Source organism: Thermobia domestica, chromosome 6 (genome assembly GCF_964235325.1).
Source record: "Thermobia domestica chromosome 6, izTheDome1.hap1.1, whole genome shotgun sequence".
Lineage (NCBI taxonomy): Eukaryota > Metazoa > Arthropoda > Insecta > Zygentoma > Lepismatidae > Thermobia > Thermobia domestica.
Genome location: NC_137459.1, coordinates 44,033,453 through 44,054,945, shown reverse-complemented (window position 1 = coordinate 44,054,945; position 21,493 = coordinate 44,033,453). Strand labels below are relative to the sequence as shown.

Here is a 21,493-nt window from a genome sequence, read left to right as displayed (position 1 = left end):
GGTGGCGCGGTCGATATACCATCTACTTACCAATCGGAGACCAGCATTCGATACCCAGTATTATCTTGTTCTATCCTAGTCCAAATATGGTTAATAGATCCACCCGGTCGCTGTCAAATAAGTAGTTCGCATACCTAGTTGTAAAGATGATAGAAGTATCGAACTGACCGCAGCACCTACAAGTGCCGTGATAATGAAAAAAAAATCAAAATATTGAAGGCGTAATTTGAAGGATATGACAAGGCACTTACCACTTGTACGGATAACCTTTCGAGCGTTATTCCGAACTAAAATTTAAATAAATAAATGAAATTTTGCTTTAGTTCTGATTGAGGGCACTTATAATATCATTTCTCCCCAAATTTACTGCAGTCGTACTTCTCACGTATTAATTTAAAAATCAACATATATTTTTCTTTTCTAAAGTCGGCCTGTCTAATTATGCATACAAAATAATTAGGTGGATAGGTATCAAATGACACAGTGAAAGAAATGGTAAGAGATAACAAGAGTATATTAACTGTGAAGACAATTTGTTAGGTGAGTTTTATAGTTTGGATAGTTTTTTTTAGTTTTTTATGCATTTATTTGTTCAAAATGTTGAAGTTGTATTCAAAAAGCGTGGATACTAATAATTTACTATATGTATGACATTTGATACAGCCCGCATTTCTTTATTGTATTTCGGATTTCATATCATCTTTTACCCAAGGCAAAATCAAGAATTTGTTAATTATATATATAGGGGGCACGGTAGCTCAGTAGTAGAGCGTTCACCTCCGGTGATGGGGTCCCTAGTTCGATCCCAGCTCGCGCCGTGTGGACTTTGTGGTGGACAAACATCATGCTCGTGGGTTTTCTCGGGGTTCTCCCATTTCCTCCCACTTTCTTCATTCCACCATTTCATTCATTTCTCACCTTCACCATCTTAGCCTGACCGGCATAATCGTGGGACGTAAAACTTAAAGATTTTATTTAATTTCATATATATGTATAGTGTATATAGATAGATAGATTATATGAATTCTCCAAAGAGCTCTCGAACAAATTACACTAAAAAACAAACAATAGAATTTCGTAACCAATATGCTACTCTCAGTACGAAAAACTCCTCCCTCCGTGTAGAATAAAATATTTCGGTACGTTATGTCTGTTTGACTCTTATTTTCAAATAAGAAGACAAACGTATACAGATGACATCATAAATTTCTTTAGTTTTGTTTATTACGTCTTGTTATTTTTAATTCTATATTATTTATTTATTTTACATGTAGAGGTCTTAAAACGTGCAAATCCATTGCAAACTTGAATTTGATTTTCTTTTCACTGCTATGAGCTCAAACGTACAAAAATAAAATAAAATAATGTTTATTAAGCTAAAATCGAGAGCAATGATTGATACATGTTTTCAGTTCGTTCTCTTATTTGTGGTCGACCTTGCTACTTCCTACAATCTGCGAGCGGAAATATATTTTGTTGTCAGCGGATCCCCAAATGGTGTAACCCCCAGAAGAGGCAACTCAATTTGATAACAAAGGAAAAAGAGAGGATGAGAACATGGACTATGGTAAGACGAAAATACGAGAGCTGCCGGATAATCCCCGGGGGAAGTTTTTACCAGGCGACCCTTAGCGAAGAAAGACCTAAGGAGACTGAACGACATAAAATCTGAGCAGGGCTTGGCACAGGGGAAATCATCCACAGATGCAGGAGTAGGAGACAAGATAAGGATTAAGATCTACAAAAACAACGTGGTAGATCTTATTGGCGATAATATTTTAAGAAGGCTATTACTTCATTTGTTGTGTTCTTTTTATACGTTAATGTATTGTTGTGACTCAATGACTCATTAGTTGAACGCTATTTAATTTAATTTAATTTATTTATATTTTTTTTACAATTTGGCGAAAAATGATCCCCTTACCTTTGAGGAGAGATTAAAGAAAACCTTGTAATACAAAAAAATAATGAAAAAAAATCTAATTCGATATTTCAATGAATCTACAAGGTTCATAACTCTTGTGTGTAGAAGTGTTGCACATGAGACGAGAAATAAAGTTTCTTCGTCTCGTCTCGAATTTCAAAATGTACTTCTTGGTTCTACACTCGTCCCGTTTTCGAGACGAGAATCGAGACGAGATGAGAAATTTACAATCCCATTGACAACAGTATACATCAAGAATGTAGTTTTCAAATGTTCCATGCGTAGTTCCGTATCTTGTGTGTACAAAAACTTAGGATACATATCGTAGACCATAGCAAGCAAAACAATTTAACTTTATAGTTTAAGTAGCTATAGTGGCAGCAACGACTCCTGAAACCTGGGCTCTACACCAATCATGGAACTGATTTGCCTCACGTGTGATGCATCGGATGAACAGTTCAGAAACGCGAGACACAGACCTGCGACGTTCCGGCATATAACCTTCTTTTCATCTTCTGTGACAGCCCGTGTCCAGAAATTATTTTTGTACCGAAAAAGCAAAGAAGTGTACGTTGTGAGTCGCCTTTCCCATTAAGTTGCACACATCTGATGTGAAATCCAACGATCGAACGTTGTGGTGAAACACAGCATCACCAGTATTCTATTCACTGTTACCCTGTGTACTTGGGAGTTTCCACAAATACCTCTATAGTTGTATTCAGATTGATTACTATGGCTTGGTTCATATCCCCTTCGGAAAACGCTGATGGAAGCCCGGATCGTAATTGATTTTAACAGCTTCTGCTACCGTCCCTTAAATTTCGAAACCAGAAACAGTATGTTTTCGTCAATTGCTTTATCACCATACACTTACCTAGTGTTGCGGCAGAACCAAGGCCGCACTACTGTCCTTATCGAACTTAAACAGTTATCAGTGTGTGATGTGTTCCTTATCGGTCTCCATTTGATCGGAGCAACACTCTCTTCAGTTACGAGCCACTACTTCACACTCGATTGAGTATGGCTTCAGTCTTGACGTGTAGTTATTTACAACCCCAACAGTGAAAGTTATTTTCCCAATGTTTTGGTTAAGTTTGATTTTACATTGTGTAGACATATTATTATTATTATTATTATTATTATTATTATTATTATTATTAGTAGTAGTAGTAGTAGTAGTAGTAGTAGTAGTAGTATTAATGTTGTTGATTCAATTGTACAGTCACGAACAAAAGCTCTTTCCGTTTGATAAAATTTGTTTTAAAAATAACGCTGGTATGACTGGAACGTACAGAAAATTACATTTCTTTTAATTTACTGAAAACTGTAATCAAATCGACCTTCCATTCTGAAGTTATTTACGAAACAAATTTCCTGAAACAGAAATAACTTTTGTTGTGCTCTTTTCCTGTCACAACTTGTATTTTATACACGACACGTAGAAGGATCGTAGTAGACACCTGTTTCCAATGCCTTGGCAATGTTGCTAACGCAGCGCCTTACCTTTCTCATTTAATTACGATAAAAGAAGAGGTGCCCACAAGGGGGGACTATGACGCAAACTGCGTCATTAAAATATTTGGGGGGGTTAAATTCTATATAAATATGTTTGATGAGGGGGGGTAAAATTAATCGAAAATATTTTTTTCATGGAAGAACAGTTACGGATAGACAATTGGGGGGGTGCGTCATAGACATAAGGGGGGCACCACTGATAAAAGGAAACTAGGCCGGATAGTCATGAGCCGGATACTCGGAAGTCTAATGTATTGCTTAGTACTATTAAGTCCAAAATATTGTTCAATGCTTATCGTGCCTACCATTTGCAATTAAATTTTCGGTACAAGAGTGAGCAAAGCTACCCACCCTCAGAAATTTTAGTAAAAGTAGTATGACCTCCTTTTACAGTAGACGCGCATTTAATCCTTGAAACTTAATATCTGGATTAATATCTACAACTGAAATAACGCCCTTTTTTTGAAAATGTTTAAGTGAAAAAAAAAGCTATAATTAAATGAAAAATCATCTGTGATCAGGACAATATATTAATGTCATTTTCTGTTCATTTTCTAGGTTTACCACAATGATAATTGGTAATTTACATAACGAGCTGTCAATTGTAGCAGCGAGAGAACGATTGTGTGCGCAGGCAAGGTATGTATCATGTAATTATATTTTATTATATCTATTTTATTTTGAAAGCAAAAATAGTACTCTTCACCGGATGATATGAACAATATAATCTATTTCTTGGTATACTATCTGGACTTTGTTTGAGAGTAAGCTTTTAGTATTATAGACCTGTTAGTTCACAGCAAGTCTTATGTTAGTGATTATAGATGATTATGAATATGGTGATAATGACTACCTGACATGCATGTTTTTTTCAAGAACATTTATTTTCTTGCTACATTTCAAAGATATTTGAAGTTCCTACAATAACAGTTTAGTAACAGTTCAACTTACTTCAGTTAATTACTATGAAAAAGGTTTATGTGACTTTCCTACGTTTCAAATCTCTCTTTGATGTAAGTTTTGCGGATTTGTGTTTTATTCTAAGTGCCATCGTGCATGCAAAAGCGCTACTAAGTCTTTCAAACATTTTCTCAGACGAAACTGAAAAAAAAAGAAAGAAAAATAGTTTACTTGACTAATAATATGTTCCAGATTTTTTTTTAAAGAACCATCTTGAAAGCAAAGAGGAAGTTCTTTCTCGAACTTCTGTCGATGTAAAACTCTTTAATGAGTCTGTTTGCTTCGCATCTTCCCGTTAATAAGCATATCTAGGACTACTTTTTTGTTCCCGCACCGTAATTGGCAAACTCTGCCGCTTTATGAAAATACATTAAGAATTTTCCACTTTGTATCATAATAATGTGTATCTTGTCCTTGTAACTCTAAAAAAATCGATATTTTGTTACCTTGGTTTTTATTTAACTTGCAATAACATGTGCATGTAGTAGTATACATAGAAGTATTAGTATATTAGTAGTATATTACTATGTAGTAGTATACATAGTAATTCATAACCATGGTGCTCGTCTCATGGACGTAAGCTCCTTGGAGCATAAAATGTGGTTGGTGCGATTTAGGTTATGTACATTGTAAGTGTGATTGAAATGAGCGACTGCCGTGCCACATTAAAATGCAGAATAGGAAAAGAAGAGACAAACCGACCATATTTCTTTAGTCAAGGTAGTCTCTGGCCGCAGCAACACATTTTCGCCAGCCAATGATTTGTTTTCGTGACGAAAAAAATAGTCAGGAGTATCCGGGGCGAATAAATCCTCAAGTGAACATTACACCATTCGGTCGTCAGCGAAGTTCTTCCCTGCAAAGAAGTGTTCCAGGAGCAGAAGAGTTTGTAGTCGATGGGGAAGAGATCAGGAGAATACGGTAGGTAAGAAACGGTTTCATACTGAAATTTATTGGAAGTCAGCACCCTTCTTTAGGCGACGTACAGGCTTAAGTGACGTGTGACATGGGTACACAATGTTTGATAACCTTTGCTGCGTGCTGGGGACAAGCTTGTGTTACATTCCTTAAAGTTAAGTCTATGGCAATCTACAGTGGCGATTTCTTTTTGACGAAGAAGGAACAAAATGGATCACCCAATATTAGCAATAACACTTCCTGCAGGTGGAGAGGTGGGTTTGGAAAACATCCTGTACATTCACCACGATCCTGACTGGTTACGTTTACTTTAGTAGATCTATGTTTCGTTAGAAGTGAAAATCGTATGTAAGAAAACTGCCTGGTTATTACGTACACCCAGAGATCCGTACATCCGAGAGAATGATCCTTGTTTTCGATCTTAACCCATATCACTCTAATTAACTCAACTTTCCCCACCTTACCAATTGATCCTTTTTGCCGGTGTTAACTCATGCCACTTCAATTTGCTCAACTTTTTCACCTTACCGATTGATCTTTGTTATCTTTTTTAACTCACGTCAATCCAATTAGCTCAACTTTTTCACCTTACCGATTGATCCTTTTTGCCGTTGTTAACTCATGTCAATCCAATTAGCTCAACTTTTTCAACTTACCGATTGATCCTTGTTGCCGTTGATAACTCATGTCAATTCAATTAGCTCAACTTTTTCACCTTACCGACTGATACTTGTTGCCGTTGTTAACTCATGTCAATCCAATTAGCTCAACTTTTTCACCTTACCGATTGATTCTTTTTGCCGGTGTTAAGTCATATCACTTCAATTAGCTCAATTTTCCCCACCTTACCGATTGATACTTTTTGTCGGTGTTAACTCATGTCACTCCAATTAGCTTAACTTTTTCACCTTACCGATTAATCCTTGTTGTCGTTGTTAACTCATGTCACTCCAGTTAGCTCAACCGCCAAGTGAACTTTGTGGTGGACAAACACCGTTTCCTCGGGGTTCTCCCGTTTCCTCCCACTTTCTTCATTCCACCATTTCATTCATTACTCATTATTACCGTCTCCTTTAGCCTAACCGGCTTAATCGTGGGACGTAAAACTCAAACATTTCATTTCATTTTTTCCAGTTTGTTTAATCTTTTCCACCTTACCAATTGATCCTTGTTGCCGGTGGTAGTACATGCGACTCCAATTAGCTCAAAGTTTTCACCTTACCGATTGATCGTTGTTGCCGGTGTTAAGTTATGTCACTCCAATTAGTTCAACTTTTTCACCTTACCGATTGCACGAAACCTTCGAACGATAGTGGTATTGCGTATGCCTAACTTGTCTGAAATGACACCAACAGTTCTCGTAGGGTTCACTTGCAAGGCGTTCCTGGGAAGATCATCGGAATATGCTGTTAGTTTGTGGCCGCAGAGATCACTTTTCCAAAATTTTCGCCGACATGGAATTTCACAAACCAACGATGTATAGTGCGTTAACTGAACTCTCGTTACCCAAATAAAGTATTGATATATTTAACGGCTAGATATACAAAATGCCCCAAAATGAATTAATTAAAGAATGACTTTTGTAATTGTGTTTTTATCATGGTGCACTTTTATGCGATTCTGTTCTACATCACACAGCAATCAGACTGACTAGGTACCCTAGTTTATTTGCTGAAACCGCGTGAAGTTTGCTGTGCATTTTCCCAGAAAATAGTGGGTTTCAAACTCAATTTTAATTTCCACCTTTTTTCGTTATTATCGGAACAAAAACAAATTTGGACAAGACTTGCTGTTAGAAACCGATAAAAACGAGGACGAAGATAAACTCAAGATCGAACCAACTATTTTTAAACCGAGACGAGACCGAGCCCTCCACGTTTGGCTAGTAGCTAGCGCGTCCTTCTTTGTCCAAAGAGTCCCGGATTGACCACCAAAGGAAGGGGTGAAATTAGAATATATCGCGGTAGTTTGAATTCCATTTGAAACTATAAGTCCACGTCTCATAGCCTCGCTGTTGAAAAGTAATGCTGAACATTCAACCAACCGAACGCTAACACAAATTTATGTGAGTCGTGACAAAAAAAAAAAAAAAAAAAAACTGTAAAGAACGAGATAGCGTCATCCTCAATATATTTGTACACTTAAAATTTATAGCATCTAATGGATACAATTTTCTAGTAAGGCTGTCTTAAAGATTAGGTCTTTTTCCGCACTTCTAGTAATTTATATTTCATATAAATTTGTTGCTAATATGTTGTTAGTTAAAAAGATGATAAGCGCAAGTTGTATCCTCTTTTGTATTAACTGATGGTCAGAGTTGAAAATCTACAAGTTATAAGTTCTACCTAAATTTTAAATTTACCTCGAAATATGATGTAAGGCGAAAACAAAGCAGGTTTCTCTATTTTCCGTCCATAATGTTGCGTGTCAATTTTGTATTAATATGTTTCTTAATTTCTCAGACCTAATTAGCATCTACATTTGAAGCAGTGATACCAGACAGCTCTGTCTATAACTAGTAAAGCAGTACAATTTAAATTACACTGACTTTTCTGTGTGATTTTTAAACCTAGAGGTAAGGAAACTTTGCAGGTTACAACATACGGAATACTAATTTTTAATGGATTTTAACAACTATCATGAAATGTTATAAATCTATTTTTTTCCAGTGTAAAAATGTTGTTTAGTTATATTTCAACTTTGAGAGTAGTGATTTCGTGCCTACTTTACGAAAACACATTTAGAGGGAGCAAGTGATTTTTTATGACATTGTTAAATTCTAACCTTTTCCAGGTTTGATGCTATTATACACAGTAAGTTAATCAAGCAACTATATCTCGCCAATAAGATTTTGGTGCCGTAAATTAAAGTGCTATCTATTAGGTGCTTGAATTAATTCTCGCTGTTGATGAACATAGGGCAGTAGTTATCTTATTGCAGCACAGCGGACTGTGATTTGATATCTATTTGGAAGTGCTATCCTTGGGCTATCAGAGCACTATTTGACCTTCGAGTGAAGTGAACGGAACATTTGCTTTCAGTGTCTTGAACATGGTGGGCTTTGTGCCTGAAAAACAACATTTGCGGGAAGCGCTACTCTTCTGCTTCCATCTTAATAAATCTGCTGCAGAAAGTTATCGTTTGCTAGTGGAGGCGTATGGAGAGCATGCTCTATCGGAAACAACGGTATAGAGAGTAGTTTGACGTTTCAAAAACAATGATTTTGGCTTGAGCGACAAAGTGAATCTTGGTCAGCCGAAAATGCTTGAAGATGTAGACTTAGATGCACTACTGGAAGAAGATTCATCCCAGACGTTTAAACGGTTGTCTCAAACTCTAAATGTTGATGAATCAACTGTTAGTAGGCATTTAAATACATCGTAATGATCCATAAAGTGAGAAACTGTGTGCCACATGAATTGACGTAAAGACATATTGCGAAACGTTGAACCATTTGTGAAGTGCTGATTTAAAGACATAAACGTAAGTCGTATTTGCATCGCATTGTAACCTACGATGAAAAGTGAATTCGTTACGACAATCTCAAGCGCAGAAAATCATGAGCGAGGCCCGGAGAATCATCAACATCAACGCCAAAATCGGACGTTCATGGAATGAAAATCATACTGTGCTTTTGGTGGGATCAAGTCGGTGTGGTTTATTATGAGGTGCTTAAACCGGGTAAAACGATGGATGATGATCGTTACCGAATGCAATTACTGCATCTGAATCAAGCAGTTCAACAAAAGCGACCGAAGTATGACCAGATACACGAAAAAGTGATTCTGCTCCATAACAATGCCAGACCACGTGTTGCAAATGTAGTGAAAGAAACCTTAGAGGGATTGTAATGATATATCTTAACCCACCCGCCACATTCACCAGACGTCGCCCCTTCCGACTACCATTTATTTCGATCCATGCAGCATGAACTTTCTGACCAACACTTCAGAACTGTCGAAGATATCCAAAATTGGCTCGATGGATGGATTGCCTCACAGGAACCCGCAATTTCTTATCGTGGAATATATTTATTTCCCGAAAAGTGGGAAAAGGTTGTAGCTGCCGAGGCACAGTACTTTCAGTAGAATATATTATTCTGTTCTTGTGGAATGACAATTTATCATTGGTATAAATAATAGCGGGAATTAAGCACTCAATAGCATCATGACTCAATCTACCACCAGTCGCTAGCAGAGATTGAGCCGGTGTATGTAACACAAAATGTGAGAACCGTAACAACTAACGAATAATCATAACAAAATAATGTATATATTATTCTTCCACGAAACAATACAATTTGTGCATATATAAATCGTGATAGAAAAAAATGTATAAAAGAAAATGCGATTCTCTCTTTCACGTGTTTTTGTCTTCTTTTCCGAACGTTAACCCCGATTTTTTTTTTTTTTTTTTTTTTTTTAAGTTTCCTGTCGCACAAGAAAGAGAATATTTGTTTCTCAAGATTTCTCGATGTGACATTACTGCAACTACTGAAATGTTCTTAATTAGTTACCCAGATAAGAAGTATTGATTATTCGAAACGGTAAGAGTCGGAGGAAGAGAATAACATAACGTAAAAAGAAGGTCTGACGCACCTTGCTTGCTGTGTACTTTGCTCAAAGAACTATATCGATCACGCTAGCATTTCGTAAAAGCTTGCTTTCTTTTTAGCTTCCATACTAAGAGAAGATGCGAATGTAGATATATATTTTCAATTTCAAGTTTGTTTTATAAATGCTCTTTTAAATTCTGTCGCCAAGAACAGAATCTTTTGTTGTGTTTTCAATGCGACACAAGAGATTTAATCTAATTTTGGTCCAATATGATGACAGTTCAGTTTTATTAAATAATATCTGAACCTGCGCTCTCTACACAGCACATCATTCACATAAGAGCATGAATCTTATTGTCATTCCTCACAACATCTGTACATGACCCTTTACAGACACAAGTGACAAACATCTTGATAAAAATCGATTAGGGGTACCATAAAGGGGAGATTTATTTTCAATTATTTTTTTTTCAATATCTCGCACCTTTTCCACGATTTGAGCCTACTTCCGGTTGGAGTTTCTAATTCATGTATGACCAGTGCTTTATTTATTCTTGCATGCAGTATGTAATAGGCAAATACATTACATACACAATTAATTATGATGTCAGTGATACACAGTGTTCATTGGGGAAAACACTCCAATCAATAAAGATTCATCTTAGGCTTGAGAAATGATTATCCTTCGTTTTTCACTATAATTTGCCCATGAAACAATCGCCTGGAAGATATACAACCACTTTATCCAAATATGCTATGCTGGAATGTATAACTCTTGGGGTATGATGCTTTTTTAAAAATTTCGACACTTCCAGTGTACCCGTAAAAATGAAATAAAGAAATAACGGCCATGTTTTTTTTTTTTTAAATACTGAATTAGAACTGGACAATCTACACAAAATTTGGAAACGATCAGTGAAAACCCTACGTTTTTAGCGCTTGTAGTTTTCGAGATCTCATTGTCACACTTTCCTTTGGAGACAAATATGTAAACCTAGTGTTTTAATATATAGACTAGCTGAACCTGCGCTGTCTACTCTGCGCATCATTCTACTATGACCATGAATCCTCTTTTCACTGTGCATGTCTCCTTACTCACACAAGTAAAGGATAGGAGACTCACAAAGGAAATGAGTTGCTATGCATAGATGTTGGACTGAGTTTGTAGCAAATATGTAGAAGTAACACGATATCAAGTGGAAATATATATTTTTATAGTAAATCCATATCCGTCCGAGTACACTTTATTGCGTCTCTTGAGGCCTCAAAAGTTGCCAACATGCAGTAGGTTTTGTCATTCAGATTTAAGCAAAGCACCTGCAATGTCCGTCAACCCGCCATACGTAACTTCTGTACTGGTTGCGTAACATTGTAGTTTCAGCCTGCAACAATGTTAATCTTATGGCTTCAAAACCGACCCTAAAATGTTGAATAAAACAATAACACCACGGTTTTTGAAAATTTGAATGAGAACTGGACAATCTACAGAATATTTGGAATTGACAAGTGAAAACGGCACGTTTCTAGCACTTGTGGTTTTCGAGATCTCATTTTCGAAAGGATTGCGGACAAATATATAAACCTAGCATTTTAATACATAGGCTAGCTGAACCTGCGCTCTCAACACAGCGCACCATTCAAATATGAGCATGAATCTCATTGTCATTCCTCACAGCATCTGTACAGACACAAGTGAAAGACGTCTTGATTAAAATCTTCAAAGGATAATACTCTAAAGGAGATATTTTTCCGATTGTTTTTTTTTCAATATCTCGCACCATTTGAAAGATTCGAGCCTACTTCCGATTGAAGTTTCTAATTCATGTATAATCTGTGTTTTCTTTCTTCTTGCATGCAGTATGTAATAAGCAAATACGTTACATACACAATTAATTATATGTCAATTATATATGGTGTTCATTGGGCAAAACGCTCCAAAAAATAAAGATTCATCTTAGACTTGAGAAATGGTTATCCTTCCTTTTTCATTATTATTTGTCCATGAAACAAACTTCTGAGACATATACAACCCTCATTTACGACTATGTGGTGTTGGAATGTATAATGCGTAGGATATGATGCTTTAGTTTCTTTTTAATTTCAACACTTCCAGTGTATCCGTAAAAATGAAATAAAGAAATAATTGTATTTTTTTTAAATATTAAATTAGAACTGGATAATCTACTCAAAATTTGCAATCGATCAGTGAGATCTCATTATCGAAAGGAGTAGCCACAAACATATAGTTTAAAAGAACTTCAAAAATGGCAGCACAATTCATTTCCATTGATTTTGGAGGAAGTTTATTAACATTCAATTGCTTTGAGCAATAATTTTAAAACACAAACTCTATAAAAATTATTTGAAGTACACATACTTTAAAATACTTGTCTTTATTAAACGTGAAATCACAAATAACCGTATATCTGAGGTTTGAAATCCAAAGTGAGAAGTTGGAATGCAGGCGTTTTTATTCCACAAGATAATGCACGAGCGCAAGGTGGAGTTGCAATTGGCATCAGTGATAAATTATCTTACCGACAGCATCAGACTCGGCTTCCCTGCCGACTTCCTGAACATCTTACAGCAACTATCTATCTACCTAACATAGCAATTACGATAGCAACAATATATGTACGTCTCGGACACGTGATACCACTCGAGTATTCCACACATTTGTTTCAAACATACAAGCATCTTCTGATACTTTCAGACATCAATATTCATAGCCGTTCCGAGAGGGAAAAGACTCAGTTTGCAGACCATATAGCACTTTACTTACATGGTCACGTATATCCCCTTCCGAAGCACACCAGACCAAGTAGCCGAACTACACCGGATGTTGTTCTCTCTACCAGTTCACTCGTAGACAGGTGTCACATCGAAGTCTTGGATTGAATAGGTAGCGACCATTTACCGGTGAACATCACGGTCAACGATGTACGTAAAAAAGTTTCTCCGACAGCAGCCGAACGCACCATATATTTATATGAGAAAACTAACTGGCATAAATATCGCTCGGATATTGACGCTGCATTAGAAACTGTACTACCACCGGATACAGAGGAGAGTCTAAACACAGCCATAACCACACTCACGCAGGTCATTGCTACTAGCGCACATGACAACATTCCCACTTATCACGGTAAAACTTATCAGCCTATTTTGCCTCCGCAATATTTGCACTTAATAAGAAAATCTCGGCATTATTATAGACAATATGAGCGCACTCATAATCCTGAATATCTAACACAGGCACGTAGATGGCAGAGAACTGTGCACAATTATATTGTCGCCTATAAACGATTGACGTGGCACAAAACATGCAGTCAGTTGTATGAAGAAACTCATCCCACACGATATTGGAAAAAGTTTCATCAGTTGAACGGACAGCAAACAACAACAAGATATTCACTGTTCCGAAACAATGATCCTTTGCATTCAGATCGGGATAAAGCCAACGCATTTGCCTCTCACTTATAAACTGTGTTCACTCCGCCCGTTGGTCAACATGACGATAGTCCCAGATTCTCAGAAACTGCCATCGCTCAACTATTAGAGCCATCAACTACTCACACCTTAGATGAGAATCAACCGTTAACATTTTCTATCACCCATGACGAAATACAGACGAGTAGCAAAGGAAAACGCAACACAGCGCCTGGTTTTGATAAAATATCCTACCGACTTATCAAAGAATGCTCAGTAAAGTGTTTTATTCTTCTCGCAGCTATTTATACTTTTATTCTCCGTACGGAATATTACCCAGTTGAATGGAAAGTCTCTAAAGTTTGTATGTTTCTAAAACCAAACAAGCCACCACATTCTGTCAGTTCGTATAGGCCGATACAACTGACTGCGACACTGGGGAAAGTATTGGAAAAATTTCTTGTAAAACGCTTACATCAATATCTGCATGATCGCCAATTCCTTCCAATTTTCCAGACCGGATTTCGACCATCATACAGTATTAATGACTAGTTGCTTCGTTTGAGGACCACCCTTCTTAACCAGTATAATAGATCGCTCCCATCTTGTTTAATTTTAATGGATCTAGAGAAGGCATTCAATCGAATTTGGCATTATGGTCTATTTTACAAATTCCTTAAATTTTGACTCCCACTTACGTATGTTACAGTGATTTTCTCATTCATACTCAATCGAATCGCATACGTATGTATCAACAATATCTTCTCCCATCCCATCTTTCCATACACGGGAGTACCTCAAGGGTCCAGCTTCTCTCCTCTTCTATACATTTTGTACGTATCAGACGTACCAGTACCTTCTCCTCCTACTTATTTATTCCAATATGCCGATGACACCGCTTTCCTAAATCTTGGAACAACTATACAACATATTAATAGAAACTTACAACTCACAGTTCACCAATTTCTTGCGTGGTGTACGAAATGGAAACTTACTGTAAATGAGGAGAAAACTCAAACGCTTGTTATCATACCACCTAAATGCCGCAGTGAAGTTCCTAATCTGCTTGATATCACTGTTGGAACACAGCAATTAGACCCGACTAACTCAGTGACGTATTTAGGAATAACTTACGATAACAAATTACAATGGACTGCTCATTTCCAGAAACTTGTGCTTAAAACAAAAAAAAAAAACCTACAATTGCTTCGCAGGCTCGTAACTAGGACAGCATTGGGGGCTAAATTCAAGGTTGCTTACTAACACTTATAAAGCGTTCACGCGTAGCATACTTACATTCGGCAATATTGCTTGGTCCCCAGCAGAATCTAGATTCTACAATAGGCTCGAATTACATGCAGTGCGCTTAGCATACCGGATCAAATTACCATATCTTAACCGAAAACTATACAATCGAATAGACTTTCCACCACTCGTAGAACATATCTCACTCTTACATAAACGATACATAGCTAAATGCCTAGAATCTCATAAATATATTTTTTTCTGGACATAATATTCATAGACTCAGAGCAGGATTCCACTTTCAAATATTGTCATACATCGTTAAGTATCTTGATCACACTTACGTAAACAACCTTCCTATGGATCACTTTCATCGCAGATTCTTTCAACGCCAAATCATTCATCAAGTCATCTCTCATCTTTTTCCATAGCTGCATAGTTCTTCCTCAACAATAATCTGGGCTCCCCGTGTCTACATCAGTATTGTGCCACCCCAAGACAGAAGCCTATCATGCATTCGTTAATATTAACCATTTCATTGTATTGTGGCGTATAATGCACTTTCATCTCATCAATCATGCTAATACAGTTATAAGAATTGTAATTATATTCAACATATAATTTATATATCCTTTAAGTTTATCTCTTCATTATTTTCCTCGCTTCTTCCTTGTTCATAACTTTATCATGTTATATCTTCTGCAATGCTCACAAGTAAACCTTACGTTTGGGTGAATCGAGTTGCTGACTGAGACACATATGAGAAAGTAGTACTAAATGTGGTCAGTATTTCAGTGAAATTGTAGGTGCGAAGCTCCAGGGGTTTAGGAGATACAGCTACCAGAACATCACATGGAAGTACAGAATAGTCTTCATACGGTTGGAGGTAAAAGCTCTGTAAGACCTCTTGTAACGACAAAAGGTGAATAACAAATATATGGGTACATATTAGGACTAGGGTACCATTTTTGCTTTATCATTAACCAGCACAAAATTAAATGGATCGCTCCTTACGACTACTGCTTTGACGGAATTATCAACGACAAATGTGTCAAGTGTAACTCGATTGCCTTTCTCAGGTGTGCTCAGGTGTGCAGGTGTTATACCGTTGGAGTTATGGTAAAATTTGCTATTAATAAGGTGTCACTGTTATGCGTTTTGTTTAAAACATTTGTCTGATTCAAAATGACGGATTTAAACATGTCCGCCATCAAGGCAACTCTTACCATAGACCTAATATTTATCCACCTGCTTTTTATTTAATTATTATCATTAACACAAAATTTACAAGGTGGGGTAAAGGACTAATACGTACGCTGCAACAATATTTAATTTCCCTGTAACTTTTTACCAATTGCGCGTAAATCAAAATTAACGTCACCATTGTTCTTCTGATTAAATTTGCGCCTTAAATCATGTATCACGTGACCCTATTCCTATTTTAAAAATTTAACCTTAATTCAAAATGGCGTATTTCAAGATGGCTGCCGTCAGGTATATCCTTAGTATATGACTTCCCCCTAGTCCTAATATGTACCCATATATTTGTTATTCACCTTTTGTCGTTACAAGAGGTCTTACAGAGCTTTTACCTCCAACTGTATGAAGACTATTCTGCACTTCCATGTGATGTTCTGGTAGCTGTATCTCCTAAACCCCTGGAGCTTTGCACCTACAACTTCACTGAAATACTGTCCACATTTAGTACTACTTTCTCATATGTGTCTCAGTCAGCAACTCGATTCACCCAAACGTAAAGTTTACTTGTCAGTATTTTAGTGTTTATTATGTGTTCATGCACATTGTTCTATTTAAGCACTTTTGGTAGTACTTGCTCTATTTTGCACGTATTGTTTTCTTTATACCACATTTTACAACTAATGTTATTTATTTTTGAACTTGTTTTCAGCACATCACATGCCGAGAGAGAGGGCGTAACCCTCTAGTGGCAGTTCCATATACAAATAGCTGATGGTCAATACCAATGGAATGAATTGTGCCCTACAAATAAATAAATACTACACCAACAAAAATCATATAAGAAAACCCATTCTTTGTTCAACCTAAAATCCTCATCTCAAGAAAAGTTTTTATTGCAATTGTAGCATTTTAATACATACATAGTAAACTACCTGTGAAAATTAAAATACCAATACAATTCAATATGATTTTTGTCTTCTTTCCAATTAATGTGATTCAGCAGAAGCAAACGCAAAACATTAACACACGATATGTTCAGAAAGGAATGTAATTGGACTGTGATTTACAAAACAAAAACAAAAACAAAAAAAGCACACAGCGATCATTTTACACAAATAAACAAGACATAAATGTTAGTATGACGGGACAAGCAAAGAATTGGGCTAGCCATTTTTTTTTTTTTTTTTTATAGTTCGTTTGCAGGTGATGGGTATTTCTTTCCAGTTTTAAATACTAAATTCTCAGAAAAAGAAGTTCAAACATTTTCCCCACTGTGTTTAATCAGTAATGTAGCAGAAATTTGTTTTCGTTTATCATGAAAGTTTAGCCATATTTTACATTCATGCTCATGCTCCGCTTAGTGTAGTTATCTTTTTAAACTGATTAGCAAACTAGAACATCAGAGTAACCAAAATGTTTCATACTTCTATATATAAATTTAAAAAGTCGCCCTTTGCGATATTTTCAGGAGAAAATAGCTGAGCCGTTTGAAATGTACAATGTACTTTTGAACATATTTAGCACGGTCATTGAGCCAAATTTTCATCGTATCATTTTCATTTAATGTACGTATATCTAGAGAAGGGAGGAAAAAATCTAAAATGTTTGCCAAAAATAGACTATCTTATAAGTTCCTAGATTTAAAGAGATTGACTTTAACTATATATATAAGTAATTGTGTACATTTCGGGTTTTCGTCGGGGGACGCAGATTGCACTATATGGTAAAATCGCGGATAAAGAAAACACACACACACAGAGCAGATGTAGCAATTCATTAAATTGTTACATCGATTCTTTTCAGATGGCAATTAAATTGGGTAGACGTTAACACTAGAACCACCTGTTAGCGTAACTATTGATGTAAGTCCTTGATGGAATAGTAGGACAATGCTAATAGTTTCAAGTTAATTTGTGACGCTGCCAAATAGTGAATTTTTGATTCCTCATAGCGGCTGAAAGAGACCTAGAAGGGTATTTCGTTATATAGCATTCTCGCTTTAAGCTGTTGTGGGCGTGAACCTAACAGCTTTAACCTAATAACTCTCTGTTGTGGGCGCCACTTTTAGAACTTCTGTTATATACTATATTATATATATTTCATTATATATGGGACCAAGAGGTAAACTATGCCAAGTCACTTTTTGGCCGAAATTGAATCATATTTTTCTTTACTTATATTAGTAAGAGGGACATTAAGAAAGTTTTGAGATGTGGACAACTGGAACGCAGGAAGGGAACAACTTTTCCGTCAATAAACAATCGACAGAATTCAACAAAATATTTTCTTGCAAAGACTTTTTCGCTACGACCATTAGGAAGACCTAGGCGCAGATGGGAGGATAATATTAAGATGGATCTCGCAGAGATAGGAATACAAAGTAGAAACTGGATCCAATTAGCTAAGGATAGAAGTCAGTGGAGAGCTTTTGTGAACGCGGCACTGAACCTCCGGGTTCCATAGGCCATAGAGTTAGTTAGTTAGACTTTTTCGCTTCTTCTGTGAAATTAGTATTTTATGATTTATACTACTTTACGTCTCAGGCCCAGTCTTAGCTAGTGGATATATATTATTTAATCCATTCATTTTTTGGTATTTGGTTTCATAGCGGTAGTGCGTTCACCAGCTCCAGTGAAAAATCACGTACCCGTGTTCCCCTTGAATATTGACGTAACTCTCTCTAGATTCCTTACTCAATTTATAACTGTCCTTCACAGCTATAATACCTTTTTTCTTTAGGCTTGTGTAGAATGATATGATTTCTGGTTTTACCTACCACGATTGCGCCCTTCAACCTATAGGATACGGATAATAATGGAGGTGAATGATTATAAAATTATTGATAGAATTAAAATGTGGAAGGAAACGGGAAAATTCCGAGAAAACTTATGGACACGATGCTGTCCGCCACAAAGTCGAATGATCTGGGATCAAACCAGAAAAGGCTCACACAAAGAGTTAACGCTTTATCGCTTAGCCACTGTATGTCCGTGTATGAAATTTTGTAAAGTGACATTAAACTACTACTCAGGCATGAACTAGAAGTATATCATTAAGGGGGTTTGAACATAGGAACACATTTATACAAGAGAAGCATTCAATCCGGTAGGCTGTGAAGGATACATTTTAAAGCTGTTACTAGGTGATTTACCACTAAGCAACTAGGTTTGGACTGTACAACTTTATATAATATAAAATGTTATTGCCCAGTTTTACATGTATTGACAGCACAATAGTCTTTATTTGTTTAAATCGTGAAAAAAAAATACGCGGCGTAGAAAAGAAAAAAATTAGTCTCGCAGTTCCAACCCTGTAGATTGTTAATGACGTACCAGAAGGGTAATTAGCATGCTCCTAGGTGAGTTAACCTACGCCATAATGGATGGTTGTGGATCGAATCCTTGCTGTGAGTGTTATATCACTAAAGCAATGCTAATATCATTTTCCGAGGCGTAGTTTGCAGCTCGATGACTTTTTTTTTTTTTCTTTTTTTGAAGTTCCCGAGTGGATACGAATTTGAAGCTAAAGACATTACCCCGTAGCAACAAAATATGCAGACTCAGCTCCCCTAGCTTTTTTTTATTACACATATAATATATCCCGTGCATGTTTCCGACCCCTTTTATTACTGTGCACATCAAAGAGCTCAGGACGGTTTGCCTCTGGATCAAATTCCGTCTGTGAAAAAAAAAAAGAAAGAATAAAAGCACTGCCTGTTTATACCAATTACTTATTTTCGATATCTCCGAGTTTTAGAGAATACTGATCGTAAAAATTGAACTCTTATAAGTAAAACGGAACTTGCAAAGGCTACGATCATGTTTATGGAGATGTTCAGTCGAATATTGCCGACCAAGTTGCAATAGAAAAGTTTGTTTATTGGGTTTCTCTACGCATTTATTAGTCACCGTCTCTGCGTCTATAAAGTTGAATACGCAACAAATCATCAATAGAAATGTTTTTCTCTCTCTGTAAAAGAACAGTAGTGAGCATGAACAAACATCAACAGATTATTTTTTTCCCCTGTAAATCCATTGAAATTCAGACAATAGGTTGCACACTTACATGAACAAATCTATTGAAAATATGCGTTGATTTTGGAGCTTAACGTGCTCAGTGGTAGAGACAGAGTCGATTTGAGATTTCTCGGGAGAGATAGTCTCAAGACCCAAAACATATAAGGACCGAACTCACGGCAAAAGTTAAAACTTAACGGTAACCTTCAGAAGAAAACTACTACTATTTTAGTTCTAAGAAAACTACATTTTATTTTAGTGAGCATTCTTTATTCCATTATATTTTAAACGAAATACGAGAGCCAATCAAAATTGAATGAGACTGACCTTGTGTTCTAAAACATAGTTGAGGCATGATGATACAATTTGGTACGACTATGATTGATCTTTACCTTACAGATAGACAAGAGGTGGCATTCCTACGACAAATGCTTTATATTGACAATTAGATGCAACATCACGTAATTAATCTGCATCTTATTAACGTTCGATTATGACTTATACATTATAGAAACATAATTGTTTCTAATTCTTGGGTCGCAACGTAAACAGGAATCATTCAAAACTGACCATTTCTTTTTCTTATTGCATATAATATATTGTTGATAGGTCTTTCTTGGTAAATACTTTAATTTGAACTAAAGCTCATCCTAGCTAAGTAAGTCATATTTTTGTTTAACACCACACACTAGAAGATAACACGCTTGACTTACTCCATTTCGTTTCTTCCCTAACATTAAATCGTACAACTTCAACTTGAATAAGTAAAACATCACATAGACAGGGTTGACCAAAAGTGTGGAAACACCCAAATAAAATCCAAACTGTTCAAAATTCGGAAAAAGAGGGAAAAAGTAATGATAACAGACGAGGGGAAAATCTTTTGATACGTATGGCACCATCGACCGCCATCTTATAATGGCGGGCAGAGGTGGACTGGCCATAGTGGAGTTGTGGAGCTTTCCACAGGGGCCGGTCCATTACAATTTTATGGGACTGTTGATCTAAAATACTTTCAGACAGTACAGTATGACCAAATCAAAAGATGTAGGCTATATCTGTAAAACATTTTTTTTTAATGTAGACATATTGAATAGACAAAATATTTAATTTCTTAATTTCCAATTCAAAAATTGATTCCTTTCCTTGGGTAATGGGCCTCCACTTTCCAAATACAACAATGTTCTTTATTTTGCATAACGCTCAGGAAAGGGCTGTAATGTAAAAGAAAGAAGAAAACGAATCATGTGTCTATAGCGATATTTTATCTCAAGTCAGTGGAAAGAAGGTAAACTTGGGTTGGAAACGATGAAACCCTTTGAACATGTTGGAGTTTCGGAGAAGAGTGACTCAGTATGAAAATATATTTTGTAAATTTGCGTACAAGTGTGCAAATTACTAGTTATTTGATGTTTAAGACGTCAAATAGGAGTGAAAGTGCACGGACATATAATATGGATCACGTGTGGTTGTTTTCTTGTGTGTGAAATGTGCTTTGGACATCACTCGAAGTAACTTTTCCGCATTGCCCCACCACAAGTTTCTTTTCCAAGCGTTACCGAAATGTTCAGTGTGGATTTTGGATTAACATTGTAAAGGTTGCAGTCACGAGAAACAAGATATATATTTTCTTGTATAATTCCAAAAAGAGAAGGCATCGTCCGGTAAAGTCTATAAGAACGTTTAATTATTTTTTCATCATTCAGAATACTAGGAGTAAATTCCAGACGA

At 36.3% G+C, this 21,493-nt stretch overlaps 1 protein-coding gene across 1 annotated transcript in view; it reads left to right on the top strand.

The window, feature by feature from the left end:
- Positions 1-21,493, top strand: part of LOC145687967 (uncharacterized) — a 1,078,260-nt gene that overhangs the window by 596,451 nt on the left and 460,316 nt on the right. The window contains exon 4 of the mRNA XM_081761576.1: positions 3,998-4,078. Within this exon, the coding sequence (XP_081617702.1) occupies positions 4,008-4,078 (71 nt within the window). The 5' untranslated portion in view covers positions 3,998-4,007. The remainder of the gene's footprint in view (positions 1-3,997; positions 4,079-21,493) is intronic.